The sequence below is a fragment of the Scophthalmus maximus genome, chromosome 17 (assembly GCF_022379125.1).
Source record: "Scophthalmus maximus strain ysfricsl-2021 chromosome 17, ASM2237912v1, whole genome shotgun sequence".
Lineage (NCBI taxonomy): Eukaryota > Metazoa > Chordata > Actinopteri > Pleuronectiformes > Scophthalmidae > Scophthalmus > Scophthalmus maximus.
Genome location: NC_061531.1, coordinates 41,906 through 62,884, shown reverse-complemented (window position 1 = coordinate 62,884; position 20,979 = coordinate 41,906). Strand labels below are relative to the sequence as shown.

The window sequence follows — 20,979 nt, the reverse complement described above, 5'->3', positions numbered from 1 at the left end:
ATAAAACTTACTTTGGTAGTTTGCTGTGAAAAGTGATGGGGCTAATGCCAATGAGGACATGGTTTATCATCATATGATAGTCAGTACACAATATTTTGGTATCAAAGCTTTGGTGGTATGCACTGTAAAGCATTCATTGTGTGTTATTAGTTGTACATTTAAGCATGATGGGATGTTTACCTAAAGAGACAATGTTTTAAAGAGTCTTTGGCCTACCTGTGACAATCTAGTCCAGATTTGACAAGTCTAGTTATGGTGGTTTTCAATCTGGAACTGGTCTCATGTGGTCTAGCGTTGAAAAAAGATGTGAAATCACCCCCTTTTGGCATTTTTGCAAATAGAATAAAGGTTTCACAAATCTGAAAATATGTTTTAAAGAATATTTGGCCTCCCTGTGACCATCTTGTCCAGATTTGACAAGTCTAGTTATAGTGGTTTCTATCTGAACCTGGTCTCATGTGTCCTTGAGGTGAAAACAGCTGCAAAATCCCCCTTTTTTGGCATTTTCACAAATAGAATAAAGGTTTCACTAATCTGAAAATATGTTTTAAAGAATCTTTGGCCTCCCTGTGACCAACTAGTCAAGATTTGACAAGTCTAGCTATAATAGTTTTCTATCTGGACCTGGTCTAATGTGGTCTTGAGGTTAAAAAAGCGGCGAAATCACCCTTTTTTTCTTTTCTTTTTTTACCATTTTCACAAATAGAATAAAGGTTTCGCAAATCTGAAAACATGTTTTAAAGAATCTTTGGCCTCCCTGTGACCATCTTGTCCATATTTGATAAGTGTAGTTATAGTGTTTTTTTCTATCTGGACCTGATACAATACGGAGGACAGGTCGCTCAGCATCGTAAGTTAAGTTCCCCTTAACTACCCCCTTAACTGGCGAAACGGAAGCTGCGAATCGGATGCTAACTTCAGCGTCGTGTGTATACCCTGTGACGGTAAAGACGCTGAAGTCAGAACAGAATAAGATGCCTTTGCCTGTCCAAGTGTTTAACTTTCAGGTACGTTTTAGGATTGCTGTTTATGTCACCTTCTACCAGCGAAGGTTGCTCTCATGTTCAGTTGACAGTGGGGTAACCTTAGCTAGCAGTTAGCTAGCTGGGCTAAGATTCCGGCAACTATGACTGGCATGGTTAGAGATTGACATCGCCATCATTTGTTCCTTGTGTTGTATTTGTCATATGAATAATTTACGAAGATTCACCTTGAAATATCAGGTTTTAAATGTGTTGGGCGTTCTTTGTGAATGCTCTTTCCTTAGCGTGGCTACCATGTTTATATCTTACTCAAAGAAAACGGAATAGCTAATGTGATTTGTATTGGGTTGATTCCTGTTTGGAGCATTGGATTATGCCGAATTGAAGAATGTCTCTTATATTTTCTTAGAAACGTTTAAGATGCGTGTGTGTCTGCCAGGAAGTCAAGCCATTTCATTCGCACAGATTATTTTAATGGAGTTTTAAAGTGAAGGCTAACAACTGGTTGAAGGCCTCTATTGGATAATAACATCAACAGCGTTGGTAGCGGCGTTGTTGCAGCGGAGACATACACCGACAAAACAACAAATGACGCTAGTAGTGAGCAGTAACAGAGATAACATTTTGGATTGCTCAGCCAATGCAAAACCCAACCTAGACTGGAGAAAGATTCATCATCTTAGCCTGCAGTTAACGAGATTTAGTATTACCAAGCTAACTTCCTGTTACTAACACTTATCAGTCATATGAGCCCCAAATAGTAGCTACTGTTGCCAAATATTTTGCCATTTATATTACTCCTGCGACACGTTTCTCTCCGCAAAGGTGGCTTTATCTTAACGACAGTAACCAAGTCTGAATAGTACACCCTCCACTTCATCAGCCCGATAACCTGTCACAAAGCTTACGCGGCTAACTGCTGCTAACGTCCCTTCAGCTTTTCAGCACGGACATTTTTACTTTTGCTGGTAACTACAGTACATCCTGTTTAGAACAAGACTATGGAGCTGCTTTGCATAGTTATTGTACACAGTTGACATTGGCATATACTGTATATAATTTAAAGGACAACGTTTCCAGTACAACTAATTCTCACATGGCCCTTCACCAATACACTGACTACTAGTAATAGCAATATAAACCAGCTCTCGAAGTGGTTTTAGGATTGCAGTTTGGTGCAGACAGTTATTTTGTAATGGTAGAACATAGTTAATTGCATTTTTTTTTACCATATTCTGATTCAAACCCCAGTGGACTGCAAACTGATTGATTGATAGATAGATAGATAGATAGATAGATAGATAGAGCAGCAGCAGGGGATTTCTGACTCTGTGACTTGTTGTGTATACTGAGGACAGCTCCTGAGGCCGACAGCAGGGAGTGAGATTAGAGGGTAATTCAGCTCTCTTTGGACATATCTCCGGTTAATTTATGAGGATCAGACCGAATACCTGCCAACAGTCAAACAACTGATCAAACGCATTTCTGGGAAAATTGAGTCATCATTTTTACAGTACAGACATGGATGAAAAATAAACCTGATTAGATTGATAAATAATTAAAAGCAATAGATGTTTAAATGAGTAATACCAATAAAAACTGACTTTTATCAGCAAAATAACGGACACAGTGAAATATTTCCCATGATTACAAATGCACCATTTCAATCAGATAGAGTATCAGACATAAACTACTTTCCTTTTCCTCTCTCCTCTCGGCAGTAACAGTCATATTACTTTTATCTGCGTCACATTCAGAAAAGTTTTTCGGTTCCTGTGATTATTTAAAGCCTCCAACTTCTTTTAATATGCTTACATTATTTCAAGTGCCTCTAAAGAAGAATTACAGTTCACCTCAATAAATGTCACTTTCTGCCATCGCTGTAACAAAACTGATTGGCAGGTATATTACAGTTCCACCTCATCTCATATTAGTCTCTTCATTCATGGTGCTGACTGTATTGCTTGTAGGTAACAACTCTGTCTCTTTCACCTCGTTGTGCTCGTAGCCCAACAGGAAACCCCAGAGTTAACTGAGCTGATAACCAGCTTCATGATACAGGTTAAACAGGATGACCGATGTTAGGCTCAGTGGACCCAGATAACCTGACAAGCACTAGGAGATAACCTGACAAGCACTAGGCTAAGGTGAATTTGCTTTGTGATACCTGAAATAAGGTTGCTTGTTTAAGTTGTGATGGCCCCAAATAAGCCAGCATCACTTATTTCTGTCTGATAATTTTTACAAAGCTTAGCTGCTGGAACAGACTGCTGTGTCCTCTTTGTTGTGGTTGTAAATAATTAAGTGGTTGACAGTCTAAAATGTTCATTCCATCTTACAGCATTAGAGCAAAGAAAAAGGATTTGCTTATTGGAAATAGGAAAGTAGGCATGTTCTCAATGCATACTAAATTTACTACAGTATTATTTGTTGTACTTTTATTTTAATGTTATTGAGCGCTCACATATATGACATCTGCTAAACTCTGTGCCTGCTGTATTTCTGTCAGGGGTCTGTGGAGCCCATGCAGATCGATGCCGACCCCCAGGATGACCAGCAGAATGCTCCAGACACCAACTACATAGTGGAGAACCCAACACTGGTATTAATCTGACAGACTTTCATAGGCACTTATACTAACCCATAATGATGGTACAGCAGTGATGTAACAGTTTGTCTAATTACAGCAATGATTTACATGATGCCTTTGTGCCAGTGATGTGAAGCCCATTTGTTAAAGGGCATTACCTGTGTCAAATCAATACCTGGTATCCAACAATGCCAGATAACAGCACGGCAGGCTGTAAACCAGAGCTGGACAGATAAAACTTTTGCGGGGCAGATGCTGCTACAATATTAGGGATTAAAAAAATATTCCATATTTATGTATCGGACGATTTATATAAAAATATATATATTTTTTACCTTTTTAAACCCATATGTCAAAGAAATTGAGGCTTGATATTTTACAGATTTACCATGAACTTTCTGATGAATAACTTTAATTAAAAAGAAAACAAATATATAAAACAAAATAAACAGATTTATTTTCATAACAAATATAAACATAAATGCTGATACTGATATTTCTGCCGAAGACTCATATTGGCCAACATTATCAGCCTACTAATGTATCAGTCAGGCTCTACTGTAATTGTTTAGAGTCTTGTCTCAAAGATACCTTACTACCAAACTAACTGGGAACAGAGAGCAGGGTGACAAATAAATCACTTGCTGCTGTGATGTTCCTTCTCTGCTTCTGAATGCTCTTACAAATCATGTCACCTGAACATTTTAGTGGAGCAGTTTTGCCATTGTTTTAATGTGATCTCTCACCTGTCCCTCACTTTGTGTAGGACCTGGAGCAATATGCGACCAGCTACAGTGGATTAATGCGCATTGAGAGGCTTCAGTTCATTGCTGAGCACTGTCCTCAGCTCCGGGTGGAAGCCCTGAAGATGGCCCTCACCTTCGTCCAGAGGACCTTCAACGTTGACACTTATGAGGAGATCCACCGCAAACTCACCGAGGCCACGCGGTATTTGTAGGCTTTTGAAAGAGTGCAAACTTAGCATGTTAAAAATTATAAAGATGTGGTCTTACCTAAGTCATTGATGTTTTTCTAGCTGTCCGTTTACCTAAAAGGAACACTGTAATTTACATACTCATTGTCACAGGTTTTGCTTTTGTGCCACTGCTTTCGTACTCCACCACACTTTGCTCTCTTGCACATAGATCTCAGCACTGCTCACTGCTCGGCACTGTACTAAATTGAAGTTCAGGTCCTATTTTTTATAATGGAACAAATGCAGAACCTCATTTGCAATTAAACATGGCAAGTAACTGAGGACTTGTTTGGCTAAACATTGAATTTAACTTTTAGATTGATAATATGTGATGGTGCTTTGACCACATTTGTAAGTAGCATTGGTATTTTCAAAGTATCAAACTGGTTGAAATTGTGCTTGCTAATGAAATCTATTTTTTACCATGCTTTTTCTGTCACCTTCATTGACATTCATACACTGCAGAAAGAGCTGTCATGGGCAATTTAGGGTTAACGGTCTTGCCCAAAGACACATCGGCATGTGGATTAGGGGAAGTGGAGATCGAACTGCCGGGTTAGTGGCGATCGAACTGCCGGGTTAGTGGACGACCGTCTCTACTTCCTGAGCCACAGCCTCCCGAACTGGTGTATTCTTTCCTCCATTCTGTTGACCTCCTTGTGCTTGTAGGCGCAGGTATAAATTAAATATACTGACACTTTGTGTCATTACATGTAAATGTGAAAGAAAAGCTCTTTTTGGGTGTTTTCACACCTACCTTGTTTGGTCCGGACCTATGGACTATTCAGTTTAGCCCAAACCCCAAAAAATGGTGCGAAAGGTGCCTCGGACCACAGTCAACAGACCCAAGATAAGTCCAACTAATAGAGTTGGTCTCGGTCTTGATCAAACTAAACTTTGGTTTGGTCTTTGCAGTGTGAAAATACTTTATTGGATAGTTTGTACTTTCAGACCAATTGCAGGAAGTTGAGACGGCATTAAACGATTGAAAAGAAGCAGAAGTTTTACTTTGAAACTTGAGGGAATGTTTAGGCTGAGTTAATCAAAGCTTAGTTTCTGTCATGATACCGCTTTGGGCGGCTGTGGCTGTGGCAGGAGGTAAAGTCGGTCGTCCACTAACCCGAAGGTTGGCGATTTTATCTCAGCTTTCCTTAGCCCACATGCCGTTGCCCTTGGGTAAGACACTTAACCCTAAATTGCCTCTGACGACTTCCGACAGTTTATGAATGAGACAAAAAAAGCGCAGCAGCTTTGTATGAATATAGGTGAATGTGATTTGTCCTGTAAAGCGCTTCAATAGTACTAGAAAAGCACTATGTAAAAATGGTCCATATATAAACAAAGTCTATTTAAATTGGACAAAATGATCATGATAAAAAATGTTTTGCCATGTCCATGAGCCCCAGGTCAATGCAGTGGAAATGTGAAAAAGTGAATGTGTAAACTGGGGGAGTCACAGTGTACTGCACCACAGTATTTTGGCCAATACATTGCTTTTTCACCTGTCAATAAATATGAATTGTTTTACATCTAGAGAAGTACAAGGTGTGCAGGACACAGTGCCTGAAGGCGGGGTTGTTCCTCCTCCCCTGGACTCGGCATGGGCTGAGTCCACCAGGAAAAAGGCCCTGCTCAAACTGGAGAAGCTGGATACAGATCTCAAGAACTACAAGGGAAACTCCATCAAAGAGAGCATCAGGTATGATTGAAGAATCCGTAGTGTTTTGAGTGTAGTATGTGCTCTGACAGAAGAAATGTATTTTCACAATTTTCTATTGAATAAGAAGATTAAAAAAGCTTATCAGGTCAGTGAATATTAAAGGAATACAGGTTCAGGTTAAAATGTGGTCAGGAAAGCAACAGTAAATGATAATTTCATCACCACATGGCCACTGTGTGTGTTCAGAATAGCAACAATAACTGTAAAGGAGCACAGTAGAATTTACTGAGACAAAAATAAAGTTGTAGCTATTATTCCACCTGGGTCTTACATCCAGATCAAAAAAGCTGTACAGATACAGCAAGAATGTCTGTTGTTGTTAAGAATAGATTTGCTGGCTTAGCCCTAGGGATGAAAAAACTGCATTAACTTCTTACTTAAAGGTCCAGTGTGTAGGATTTAGGGAGGTCAATTGGCAGAAATAATTATATTTTCACCAGTATTCACCTTGAACTACAGCTCATTGGTTTTTTTACCTTAGAATGAGCAGATGAGAACTGATATGATTAATGTCAAATTACCGGATAGATGAGCAGTATCAATATGTGTAGCATCCGTACCGTAACGTTTTACAATTCAATTATATTTAATTTATAGAGCGGCAAGTCACAACATACATTTTCTCAAGGCACTCTACATAGTGAGGTCAATATTACTAATAGTCCAGGGAAAACCCAACAAATCCCACAATGAGCAAGCACTTGGTGACTGTGGATGAGAAAAAACTCCCTTTTAACAGGAAGAAATCTCTGGCAAAACTCAACTCAGTTGTGTGCAGCCATCTGTCTCGACCGGTTGGGGTGAGGAGAAAAATGGGGGAGAGAGGAGAGGTGGGCAGAAAGAGGGGGAGAGGAGAAAAGAGAGAGAGAACAGTTGTACAACCGCATCTTTAATCTCTACCAGACTGATAATTATTATTACGGAAATAATACTGATACTTAAAAATGTAATGATGTTATTAATAATAATAATAGTAATAGTAATAATAACTAACTAATGATTGGTTTGGATCCTTCAGCTCTGGGGTCAGAGATACACAAGGAGAGAGAGAAAACAGAGTTAGTGGCATGTAATGGAAATACATGGGGGCGGAGGGGAGAGAGATGCTCATGATATAAGTTCCTCAAGAAGTCTAGGCCTATAGCAGCATATACAGAAATGGTTTAGTAAACAACTGAGCAGCTTTAACTATAGGCTTTATCAAAGGAGCCTGGTGGCTGAAGGCTCTGCCTCCCATTCTACTTTTACAGACTCTGGGAACCACAAGTAGTCCTGAGTTTCCCAGAGTTTTAATGATAGTTATCCCTTTTCAGTCATTGAAAACAACTTGGAGAGCCTGGCTAATTACCAGTCTTTTCTTACAGTGACCCTCTATCTGTCCTTGCTTTCAAGGAGGGGCCATGATGACTTGGGGGACCATTACCTGGACTGTGGTGACCTCAGTAACGCCCTCAAGTGCTATTCCCGAGCCAGAGACTACTGCACCAGTGCTAAGCATGTCATTAACATGTGTCTGAATGTCATCAAGGTATAGCAAGACATCTGCTGCATTCATGTCATACTGCAGTAACTACTGTAACAACCAGTAGTTTTTTTTTTAAGGCTTGTTTTGCTTCGCTTGGCGAATGTCTATACAAGCATGTCATTCCTTACCATTGTCTGTTATATGTAAGCTTTTTGTGACTCATAAGTTAAACCTGACATCTGTGTTCATGAGTAGGAACAGTGGCTTCGTGCAACATGACAAGAAAGCAAAGGGGTGTGAACAAGTAAATCCTCTGCTATGTTCCCACAGGTTAGTGTTTACCTCCAGAACTGGTCCCATGTTCTGAGCTATGTCAACAAGGCAGAATCCACGCCAGAGATAGCAGAGGTGAGCAGACTTTGTTTCATATGCTGTGTGTACCAAATGTGTTTGACTGAGAGAAAAACTTGACTTTTAATTCCAGCCTTGTTTGTGAGATGATAAAATGCCTTTGGGTGATGCTAATTCTGTTTGTTTTTGTTTAGCAAAGAGGAGAGCGAGATAGCCAGAATCAAGCAGTCCTCACCAAATTAAAGTGTGCTGCAGGTAAGGCAGCGCTTTGCTCACCCAGTACAACCTGAAGTTTATTCAATTCAATTCAAAGAGCTTTACTGGCATGAAAGTTTAAATAACAATGTTGCCGAAGCATAAACATACAATTGTACGTACATTTGGACAGAACACAACAAACAGTAACACGAACATTAACACAACATTAAGATTGATTTATATTCATTATATGTATATATATATATATATATATATATATATATATATATATATATACACACACACACACACACATATATATACACATATATATATATATATATATAAACACATATATATATATATATATATACACATATTTAGTGTGTGTGTGTGTCTGTGTCGGTCATTCACTGTGTGGCACTTGTGGCATGTTAAAACATTGCGCAGCAACATTTGCTCTGTCTCCTTCTCCCATGAGTATCTTTAGTTTTGAGACGTCGTTGAGCTCTTTGAAATCTGACATCACAGAGTTCAACTTTTTGAAATGTATATTCCTTGTTTCATTGAATGTTTTACAATGTAGGAGAAAGTGCATCTCTGGTTGAACCTCACCTGTGGAACAGTGACCATATGTCCTGTTTTCTTTTGGTTTACATGATCTTTTGTGTCTTCCTGTTTCGATGGCCAGTTTGTGGTCACTGAGCCTGTAGTTGGTTAGGATCTCTCTGCTTTTTGTCAGTAGAGAGATATTCTGCTAAAGTATAAGCTCTTTTTAGGGCCAGATAACATAATAATGTACTTTGGCTTTTAGTTTCTTCTTTCCAATGTTCCAGATAGGTTTCTTTACATTGTGTTATGATTTGATTTACTCCGATAGGTGTTTGGAGAGCAGTGTTGTTGTGAGGCTGGTCAGACTGTGTCTGAGAGGGGGCAATTAGCCTCAGGACCAACTGACATTGGGACTCTTTTCTGGGCTCAGCTCTTAAGTTTGCATGGCTTTGGAGTGGAGGGTGTCTCTAGGGATGGATTTCAGGTGGTTAAAAGTTGAGCGTTCTCTTTTGAATGTTAATTTTCAGTGGGTATCTGCCTAATTCTGCTCTACATATGTTTGTTGGTGTGTTTCTGTGAACATGTGAAATGTATCTGCAGAATTCTGCATGTAAACATTCTGTTGGATGTTTGTCCCAACGGATAAAGCTCTGATGACCGTATAGCACAATTTATACTGTCACTGAAAATACCTCTTGAGAGCAGCCAGTAACAGCTGCTCAGTCTGTTTAGAGCAATTATGTATCATTTTTGGGAAATCAAGTGGTAGATATTGTTTTGATACTTATTATCTAAGTCTTCTCCTGTTTGTTGGTGTTTCAGGCCTTGCAGAATTGGCGTCCAGAAAATATAAACCAGCTGCCAAGTGCTTCCTCCAGGCGTCCTTTGACCACTGTGACTGTCCAGAGGTGAGTTGATGACCTTCACTGATGTTGCTCCAGTACAGACAATAACGAATGGTCCTTTCAGTATAGTTTTGAGTAGGGGTTGACGGATTATCAGCCTGGTCATTTATCTGCGGCAATATCAACCATTTACTTAACTTTAGCAATGTCCCGTACATGTTTGTTTGTTCAACTTCATAATAATGCTAAACATATGCTTTAATGCATTTCAACAAATTTTTGTGTTAAGAGTTTGTGTTATTCTAATTTTGAGACTTTTTTACTGCAGACAAATATCAGTTTCAAATATCGGTTAGCAGTCTCTTAGATTAGTAATAATCGGTATCGGCCCTGAAAAAGCCATAGTGGTGACCCCTAGTTTTGAGATACTTGAAAAAAAAAAATTCTTTCAAAGGATAAATGAGATATAGTTGGTGTAATCCCAGAACTCACAAAGTTGAAGTATTGGCCCTCCAGTGTCTTTTCGATAGTCTTTTCTGTAAATTATTATATTTTTGAAACAAGAAGAAGTTTGTATTGTACTGGAAATGTATGAGTGAAAGCATATTGGGAAGACTAATTTAACTGAGGAAACTGCTGTGACCCCAGTTGGTTTCCCTCACATCTCCTGACACTGCCAACATTAAGTTCAGGGGGAAGTACTCTTAGGAAAATTGACGTAGACTCTGTGTCCAGATGATGAATCCAAAGTGGCAGTGACTGAAGCCTGTATTCTCTGGAATGAAAAGCAGAGGGCGACTGGTTGAAAAAAAGAAGACTATGACTATGACGAAATTACTCTAATTCTCACTACATTTATAACGTCAGTAAACATTTTCCTGAGGAGTTTATGGTTCAATCTTTAGTTTCAAGTCTTCTTCAATCCAGCATGATATTCATTTTGTAAATTGTGGTTTCATTTTGAGTAAAATAGATGATGTAGCACCATATACATTGGGGCATAGATACAGCATCATTGTAATCTAGAACCCTCCAATGGGTGCAGGTCGCTAGTCGCTCCTCCAATTGCGGTTATGTCTGGTTAAAAAAAACAAAACAAGATGGCGCTGGCCAAACTGCCAAACTTGAGGCTTTAAAATGGCAGTTCACAAACCAATGGGTGATGATCGGTTTCCACTTGGATGTACTGTTGTGTTTGTCTGCATTTTTAGTTAAGTAATGTCACCTGGTATTATTGCATTGTGGAGCTTTACATAACAATGTTCATGCTGATATACAGCCTTTGAACGTGTGTGTGTGTGTGTGTGTGTGTGTGTGTGTGTGTGTGTGTGTGTGTGTGTGTGTGTGTGTGTGTGTGTGTGTGTGTGTGTGTGTGTGTGTGTGTGTGTGTGTGTGTGTGTGTGTGTGTGTGTGTGTGTGTGTGTGTGTGTGTGTGTGTGTGTGCGTGCGTGCGTGCGTGCGTGCGTGCGTGCGTGCGTGCGTGCGTGCGTGCGTGCGTGCGTGCGTGCGTGCGTGCGTGCGTGCGTGCGTGCGTGCGTGTACGTGTGTGCGCGTGTGTGTGTGTGTGTGTGTGCGTGCGTGTGTGTGTGTGTGCGCGCACCCTTCAGCTTCTGTCACCCAGTAATGTAGCTGTATATGGGGGTTTGTGTGCTTTGGCCACATTTGACAGACAGGAGCTCCAGCGTAACGTCATCTCCAGCAGGTAAGAGCTAGTAGTTTAGTTAATTGCAACTTAAAAATATGTGGGTGCATGTCATGAATAGAAATCTTTATTCATAATCTTTTTTTTTTTCCTGTCCTCAGCTCCTTTAAGTTATTTCTAGAGTTGGAACCTCAAATCCGTGACATCATCTTCAAGTTCTATGAGTCCAAGTACGCGTCTTGTCTCAAGCTACTGGATGAAATGAAGGTTGGAGCCGAAAGAAATGTGTTACGACTTTCATGGAAATTGTCTCCTCTCCTGTGTGACAGACTGTACTTAGTGCACTGTGCAAGGTCCTCTTAACCTTGGCAGGCCTGGACAATTTATGGTTAGCTGAAGGCTGTCCCTAAGCATCATAGTCTAAGGAACTATGGAGCACAAATTTCCTCAATATTTAGCTCCTGTAATAACTACTTCTGCTTAAGACATCTACGGTCTCCGTCTTACTGATTCAACTGCATACATTTTTCCATTACAATGACAACACACAGTAAAGTTATGACAGATGGCAGTCGAGTGAGCACATTACATGTCAGTGTATTATGTAATTATTTTGGACTTGCATGTATTAAGATAAGTAACTATGGGCATTTTTCCAGGATAACCTCCTTCTGGACATGTACCTGGCCCCGCATGTCAAGACCCTCTACAGCCAGATCAGGAACAGAGCCCTCATCCAGGTGAGACAGACACTGTGTACACTGCCTTTCTCTCTATGAAACAGGTCACTTTAGTACATGAGAACGTTAATCGTATCCACACTTATTTTTGGACTTTGTCTTTGTCTGATTATTTTTCTGATAAAGTAGGTATTGAAGAATAAGTCACAACTGTTTAATAGCAGACAGACGTGTGTGTGTTTGTGTTTTTTCGTGTTTTCTCAGTATTTCAGCCCGTACGTGTCAGCAGACATGACTAAGATGGCTCAGGCCTTCAACACCACAGTAGCAGCTCTGGAGGACGAGCTGACCCAGCTCATACTGGAGGGGCTCATCAACGCACGGATTGACTCCCACAGCAAGGTGAAGAACCCACACATATGGCAAATGTTGAAATGAGTCACTTCACTTTGTCTCACTACAAACCCTTGCTCTTACATATTGGTAGATTCTGTATGCGAGGGACGTGGACCAGAGGAGCACCACATTTGAGAAGTCACTCCACATGGGCAAAGAGTTCCAGAGAAGAGCCAAAGCCATGATCCTCCGAGCTGCTGTACTGCGCAACCAGATCCACGTCAAGGTAAAAAAAAGTTAATTCACTGGATAAAAAGTGAAATGGTATTACCATTAACAATTAAGTGCAATACTAAATTATTTAAATTCTAATTTTCATTTCCATCTGTATTCAAGGGGAATTCAGTAAAGTCTGCCCTGCAGTCAAAGGTGTATTTCGCTAATTGTAACTTGACTTTGACGTTTGAGCTTAACTGTGCAGAATCGTGTGCTGTATGTGCAGTTTGTTTTCACATTCACCTACTGAAGGGGGCCCTCTCTCTGTGCTCAGGGAGGTGACACATATTAGCTAGTGTACCAATCAATAGCATTGACCGTTCCCTCCATAGATTAATGTTTTTACTGTACACATTGAAATGCAGAATCCAACAGCACTCAGTCTTTAAGGGACATCAGAATGTGACGACTATGGGTCATATTTGTGCTGTCCTAGACCAGGGCCATGACAAGAGAAAAAGATTTAAAAGAGTGGTCAGAATCTGTGCTCGCTTCTGTCCTATACTAACTTTTTGTTAATACCATATGTTGCCATAATGCAAAATAATCAGCGTTATGGTCTCAGACCTGACTACGCTCCTTCACAGAAAGAAGACTTGCTTTGTTATATATTATGTTTTCATAGGCTGGAACATTAGTCCTCATAATTTGACAACTCAGTTTCAGTTTCTGTCCGTCCAGCCTTAATCACAAACTCACACTTTTCAAACTAAAACCAGCAGTTTCCAAAAGTCTCCATTTTCAGGGTAGAAAACTCTGTTATACTTTGGACGCTAGGCGTACATGAAGCAGCAGTGATGTGTTTTAAAACTTAAACATATCAGTCTGGATGTCGTCTCAGTCCTCTCCACATGGTTTCATTTGTAAATTGTTATAATACCAAAATATTAATACCAGTCAATTTAACAATTGTATTGATGATTACAGACGATAAGTGTAGCAGCTTTGAACGGTGTGACACAGCACTGATACTTGTGAAAACACGTGTGAGAGTGCCTCACAAATCTTTTCCCCTCTTCAGTCTCCACCCAGAGAGGGCAGCCAGGGTGAACTGACACCAGCCAACAGCCAGACTAGGATGAGCACCAACATGTGAGGAGGAAGTCCTGTTCATCGTCGGCATGCCGACTGCTGACAAAGAGGGGAATCACCCATACACCAACACCCATCACAAAACCTATAGTATCTCAGCTGAAGACGGAAGCAACACAATGTAAAGACTCTAATGTTCTCAGATGATCTGTTGTCCCTGTAAGACGATCCAGGGAATGAAACCTTTTGTTAGTCTCATGTTGTGGAGGTTTGGACAAAATGAAAATGTTTTTTGATTAAAGCGCAGCACTTATGCTGTAAGTTGGCTTGTAGGACACACACTGTGGAGACCTCATCAACACAAACAAGGTTTTAAAATAAAAACGCCTACCGAACATATACTCCCTGGTCGTTTTTATATGTTAGTGCCATTTTCAGTTTGACCGATAGCTGGAAGTTAACGGTTTGAAGGATACCACTATTGTATCCATTATTTGTATGGTAAGTACTGTTGCTCTGCAGTGTAAACTTGAAGCTGGGTTTATTCATGGTTTTTTAAGCCCTGTTGCTGTGTATTCCTCACTCCTCAAACTGTTTATGTAGTTTGGGTTTAAAAACCTGATCCAGTTCAGAGCTCAGTACAGGTAGTTTTCGGCAGCTCAAGTCATTTCATTCTTTACTAAAAGTTCAGTTTTTCCACAGGGCATAATTATATCAAAGTAACTTGGCGTCAAATCAGTGGCCTACATTTAAAAGGTGCCTTATCTTACTTACATGATTTGAGATTGCAGATACAGGCTTTCTGATCATCTGAAAAACTGTCAATTCATATACTGTATGAATACTGTATGTATAAGTCCTGGACCTTCATTGAGAATATTGCAGGGCGAATTTTGGAAGGTGTGACTTGAGCTGCTAAGTCACCTGAGGCTGAGAGTCAAGAAGAACCACATTGTAACTGAAACTACAGGAGCTGCTCCAAAAATTTGAATATTGTGGAAAAAGTCAATATTTACCTACCTTTTTATTTAAAAAGTGAACATTTAATATATCCTAGATTCATTACATGTTAACAATAATGTTTCAACCATGTTTTCATTTTAACCAGGGTCGCATCTTACGCCTCTTCTTTGGAGGAGGCCGGTCGTAAAACAGATATAGCTCTGAGTCTGCATTACGGCTCCTGGGCTTTTATCGACAGTGGAAAGACCACCGACTGTGCTAAAAAGCCGGGTTTTACAGAGAGCATTAGCTCCACCGACGTAAACACAACCTCACCAGGAAAGACCTGTCCAATCGGCGAGAACCATGTGATACAGACCACTCCCTTTCCGGTAGACGTTGATGGCGTAGTGTTTACTCTTTCGGCGTAGTGAGTTCTCTTTCGGCGTAGTGTTTACTCTTTCAGCGTTGTTTTTTATTTCGGCTTTGTATTTTCTCTTTCGGCGTAGTTTTTACTCTTTCTCTTCGCTGCCCCTGGATGGAGGTATCAAAGTGATGATGTGAAAGGCAGCCATATACTTGACTACCTGTCCCTCACTGCCATGAAACATTATACAGATTATTGGGCAAAACTCAAAATAGAAGGTTTAATCACAGAAACAAAGGTACCCTCAGATATTTTATTCACGTATACCCATGCAGCTCAGTGGCTGAAAAGAGTAGATGGATGGCGGCATTGGTCAGTTGATATATCACTTTGGTCCAGACTGAAATAATTCAACAATGGTTGAAATTGCTGACATTCGTGATAAAAAAAGCCCTAACCCTGTATATCAAAAGGCTCCACTTTCACTACCTGATAAACATAATTATGAAGTTTCATGAAAATCTCAAAATGGTTTTCAAGTTCTGTTCCACAAATTAAATGACTACAGACGTATGGACGCCTTGATGTCACATTCCTGCTTATACTACAGTGGGTTTATCACAAAAACTCAGTTCACAAAAAAATACAAGAAAAATTGGGACGGCGGGGCGTTTTGCGCTCAAAGCGGCGCATCATTTGGGTAAACCTGCCATACACAGGACTCAAAAGTATCATTTGGGTGAACATGCCATGCACAGGACTTAAAAGTGTAGAGCGTGCTACTTCCTGTTGCCAGCAGGTGGCGCTGTGACATGTTGTCAATATTGACATGTAGCTGTGTTGAGGCCGGGCCTATTATGATGCTTGAGAAATTTGGGACCGATCGGACCTAGTAGTGTAGAGCGTGCTACTTCCTGTTGCCAGCAGGTGGCGCTGTGACGTTTGGTCAATATTGACATGTAGGTGGCTTGAGGGCCGCACTAGTATCATGCTTGAGAAATAAGGGACAGATCGGACCATGCATGTGTGATTACGAGCCACTTCCTGTTGGCAGCAGGTGGCGCTGTGACTTGCGGCCAATAATGAAATGTAGGTGGGGTGAGGGCGACATGCTACTGCCTATTGGTAGCAGGTGTTGCTGGAGTAATTCGTTATAGTAAAATGTGAAAAAATACCCCAAAGTGGTACTCGCTGGATCCAAAATGGCCGCTTTTCCTCAAAGAGCAGTACATTTGTAGAAACTGGATCCAAAATGTCGCCCGTCGGTCGTCAGAGATGAACGTGGAAGTTTGCGCCGAGCCCACGGCCACACCGTTGCAGTGAATGAAATTCTTTTGATATCGTTTGATCACCAAAGTCTGTAGATAATACCGAGCGAATATGGAGTTACTGCGATTAATCGCCTAGGAGTAGTTCGATCAAATAGGACGTCTGAAAATGGCCCGTAAAGCAAGAATTTGGCCCATGTAATTGCAAATGGTTGACTTCCTGTTGGTTTGACGTCATGGTGCCCATGGGGTATTTTCTAGGTCCCGGGAGGATACATGTCCACAAATATTTTCATGATTTTGGATCAAAGTGAAAGGTGGTGAAATTGACATTGAAGGCACTTTGAAGGTCTGTAGGTGGCGCTATCGAGCCATTTTGACACAGAGCGGCCTAAAAAATGACACAGACGGGCTCCCGGCTCCCAGGCGGGCTCCTGGCTCTGAACATGGTAGCCAAGTTTCGTGAGATTCCGAGTATCCCAAGTCCCTCAAACACACCATTTTAGGTAAAAGTTCAGAAAGCGTCGCTACGGCAACGACCTTTGCTCAAGAGGTCAAATTTGGCACATTCAATGCCAATTTCCCGTGTTTGTGTACGTCTGAGGTCATGGCTCCAAGAGGCTTTTTTGTAGGTCCTCCCATGCTGCAGGTGCTCACCAAATTTGGTTCAGGTAGCTCAATGTTTAAGGTGGGGGCTTTTAGTTTTAAAGGTTTTAAGGGGCGTTATGGCGCCCTGTGGAGCCATTTTGACACAATTACGCCTAAAAACCATTTCTGATCCCAGAATTGGGCCCTGTCAACGTGTGTGTGAAATTTCAATAAGCTCCAAGAATTTTGAGTCCCTCAACCATGTATTCGTATTTTCGTGGCAATTATAGAGCCGCCACAGGAACAGCGTTTAAGATATGGCGCCGAGGCCCTAAACGTGACAAGACCAATTTGTCAGAAGCACGCTGACCGAATCTGAGGCCGGTGCGGTCATCCTGGCATGTACGGGACTCAAAAGTGTAGAGCGTGCTACTACTTTTTCCCAGCAGGTGGCGCTGTAGCGTGTGGCTAATATTGACATGAGGATGTGTTGAGGGTCCCCCCAGTATCATGCTTGAGAATTTTGGGGCAATTCGGACCAATGCATGTGAAATGAAGAGCCACTTCCTGTTTACTTCCTGGTTGGCGGCGAGGGTTCGGCGGAGGTTAAAACTTTATCAAGGAATAACGTCCAGGCCCTCTGGTGAAAAGTCAGGATTTTCTCTTGATTTGATCCCACGGATGTGGAGTTGACGCGCACCAACTTTGAAGTCGCTGGTGTGAAATGTTTCCGAGCCGTTGGCCAAAGAATGATGACGGAAAAGGTCCGGATATGCCGAAATTTTGCTGATGGAATCCAAAATGGCGGAAGCCCTGGAGGTCAAAGGTCATGGCTGCAAGAGGTTTCTTCGTGTGTCTTGGGATAATACACGTGCTCACCGATTTTCGTAAATTTTGGCGAAACTATTTGATTTATGAGGGTATTTTGCAACTTTGTAGGGGGCGCTAGTGAGTCATTTTGCCACGCTATTTTCCGGGACCCCTAAAATATCAAATTTTTCACCAGTTCTGATGTGTGTGCAAATTTTTACAACTTTTTGAGTATGTTTAGGGGCTCTAATTAGCGATTAATTTGCCTGAAAAATAATAATAATAATAAGAATCATTACGATTACAATAGGGCTCTCGCCAGCTTAGCTGGCTCGGGCCCTAATTAAGGCTGCAAGCAGCAGTGGACGGGCCCGAGTACTCGAGGGGCGCGCGGGACAGCGGGGGGTGTCGCGGTCAAAGTGGCGCATCATTTGGTTAAACCTGCCATGCTCAGGACTCAAAAATATCATTTGGGTGAACATGCCATGCACAGGACTCAAAAGTGTAGAGCGTTCTACGTCCTGTTTCCAGCAGGTGGCGCTGTGACGTGTGGTCAATATTGACATGTAGCTGTGTTGAGGCCGGGCCTATTATGATGCTTGAGAAATTTGGGACCGATCGGACCTAGTAGTGTAAAGCGTACTACTTCCTGTTGCCAGCAGGTGGCGCTGTGATCTGTGGTCAATATTGACATGTAGCTGTGTTGAGGCGGGGCCTAGTATGATGCTTGAGAAATTTGGGACAGATCGGACCATGCATGTGTGATTACGAACCACTCCCTGTTGGCAGCAGGTGGCGCTGTGACGTGTGGTCAATATTGACATGTAGCTGTGTTGAGGCCGGCCTATTATGATGCTTGAGAATTTTGGGACAGATCGGACCTAGTAGTGTAGAGCATGCCACTTCCTGTTTCCAGCAGGTGGCGCTGTGACGTGTGGTCAATATTGACATGTAGCTGTGTTTAGGCCGGGCCTATTATGATGCTTGAAAAATTTGGGAGGGATCGGACCATGCATGTGTAATTACGAGCAACTTCCTGTTGGCAGCAGGTGGCGCTGTGGCTTGTGGTCAATATTGACATGTAGCTGTGTTGAGGCTGGGCCTTTTATGATGCTTGAGAATTTTGGGACAGATCGGACCTAATAGTCTAGAGCGTGCCACTTCCTGTTTCCAGCAGGTGGCGCTGTGGCGTGTGGTCAATATTGACATGTAGCTGTGTTGAGGGCAACATGCTACTTCCTGTTGTTACCAGGTGTTGCTGGAGTAATTGGTTATAGTAAGATGTGAAAAAATGCCCCAAAGTCCTACTCGCTGGATCCAAAATGGCCGCTTTTCCTCAAAGAGCACTACATTTGTGGACACTGGACCCAAAATTTCGCCCGTCAGTCGTTGCAGATGAACGTGGAAGTTTGCGGCGAGCCCACGGCCACACCGTTGCAGTGACTGAAATTCTTTTGATATCGTTTGATCAACAAAGTCTGTAGATGATACTGAGCGAATATGGAGTTACTGCGTTTAATCGTCTAGGAGGAGTTCGATCAAATAGGACGTCTGAAAATGGCCCGTAAAGCAAGAATTTGGCACATGTAATTGCAAATGGTTGACTTCCTGTTGGTTTGACGTCATGGTGCCCTGGGGTAATTTGTAGGTCCTGGGAGGATACACGTCCACAAATATGTTCATAAGTTTGGATCAAAGTGAAAGGTGGTGAAATTGACATTGAAGGCACTTTGAAGGTCTGTAGGTGGCGCTATCGAGCCATTTTGACACAGAGCGGCCTAAAAAAATACGACACAGACGGGCTCCGGGCTCTGAACATGGTAGCCAAGTTTCGTGAGATTCCGAGCATCCCAAGTCCTTCAAACACACCATTTTTAGGTAAAAGTTCGCAAAGCGTCGCTATGGCAACGCTTTGCTCAAGAGGTCAAATTTGGCACATTCAATGCCAATTTCCCGTGTTTGTGTACATCTGAGGTCATGGCTGCTTTGTAGGTCCTCCCATGCTGCAGGTGCTCACCAAATTTGGTTCAGGTAGCTCAATGTTTAAGGTGGGGGCTTTTAGTTTTAAGGGTTTTAGGGGGCGTTATGGCGCCCTGTGGAGCCATTTTGACACAATTACGCCTAAAAACCATTTCTGATCCCAGAATTGGGCCCTGTTAACGTGCGTGAATTTTCAAGAAGCTCCAAGAATTTTGTGCCTCAACCACGTATTCGTATTTTAGTGGCGATTACAGCGTCGCCACGGGAACAGCTTTTGAGATATGGCACCGAGGCCCTAAACGTGACAAGACCAATTTGTCAGAAGCATGCTGACCAAATTTGAGGCCGGTGTGGTCATCCTGGCACGTACGGGACTCAAAAGTGTAGAGCGTGCTACTTCTTTTTCCCAGCAGGTGGCGCTGTAGCGTGTGGCTAATATTGACATGAGGATGTGTTGAGGGTCCCCCCAGTATCATGCTTGAGAATTTTGGGGCAATTCGGACCAATGCATGTGAAATGAAGAGCCACTTACTGTTTACTTCCTGGTTGGCGGCGAGGGTTCGGCGGAGGTTAAAACTTTATCAAGGAATAACGTCCAGGCCCTCTGGTGAAAAGTCAGGATTTTCTCTTGATTTGATCCCACGGATGTGGAGATGACGCGCACATACTTTGAAGTCGCTGGTGTGAAATGTTTCCGAGCCGTTGGCCAAAGAATGATGACGGGAAAGTTCTGGAAATGGCAAGATTTTGGTGATGGAATCCAAAATGGCGGAGGTCCTGTAGGTCAAAGGTCATGGCTGCAAGAGTTTTTTTTGTAGGTCCTGCCATGATACACGTGTTCCCCAATTTTCGTACATTTTGGCGAAACTAATTGATTTAAGAGGCTTGTTTGCAATTTGTAGTTGGCGCTAGAGAGCAATTTTGCGACACTATTGCCTGGGACCCCTAAAATACGAAAATTTTCAGCAGTTCTGATGTGTGTGCAAAATTGATCAACTTTCCGAGTATGTTTAGGGCCTCTAATAAGCGATTCACTGGAGGTACAAATAATAATAATAATCATTGCCATTACAATAGGGCTCTCGCCAGCAGTGCTGGCTCGGGCCCTAATAATAATCCTAACGGATTCAATAGGGCTCTCGCCAGCTTAGCTGGCTCGGGCCCTAAATATAGATGAGACAGTTAACGATGGATAAAGAGCAATATGTGCACAAGATCAAAAGAGCAAATTGTTGGAGATGCTGATGAATGTTTTTTTTTTAAAGTTTTTCAGATTAATCCCACCCGTATTTTCTAATTGGGGAAGCGGTTTTAACAATAACCCTTTTTCTGAATGGACTTTAAGTACATTTTGTCAAAAGGGATGTATATAAGTCCC

At 41.8% G+C, this 20,979-nt stretch overlaps 1 protein-coding gene across 1 annotated transcript; it reads left to right on the top strand.

Moving 5' to 3' along the window:
- Window positions 1-851: 851 nt before the first annotated feature.
- gps1 (G protein pathway suppressor 1) lies at window positions 852-14,045 on the top strand. Its single transcript, XM_035615669.2, has 14 exons — window positions 852-1,007; window positions 3,493-3,585; window positions 4,340-4,521; window positions 6,084-6,248; window positions 7,662-7,797; window positions 8,065-8,142; window positions 8,280-8,340; window positions 9,658-9,743; window positions 11,288-11,382; window positions 11,484-11,589; window positions 11,982-12,062; window positions 12,267-12,404; window positions 12,490-12,624; window positions 13,636-14,045. Exons 1-14 carry the CDS (start codon window positions 909-911, stop codon window positions 13,708-13,710), a joined length of 1,530 nt encoding a protein of 509 aa, XP_035471562.1. The 5' UTR covers window positions 852-908; the 3' UTR covers window positions 13,711-14,045.
- The last annotated feature ends 6,934 nt before the right edge of the window (window positions 14,046-20,979 follow it).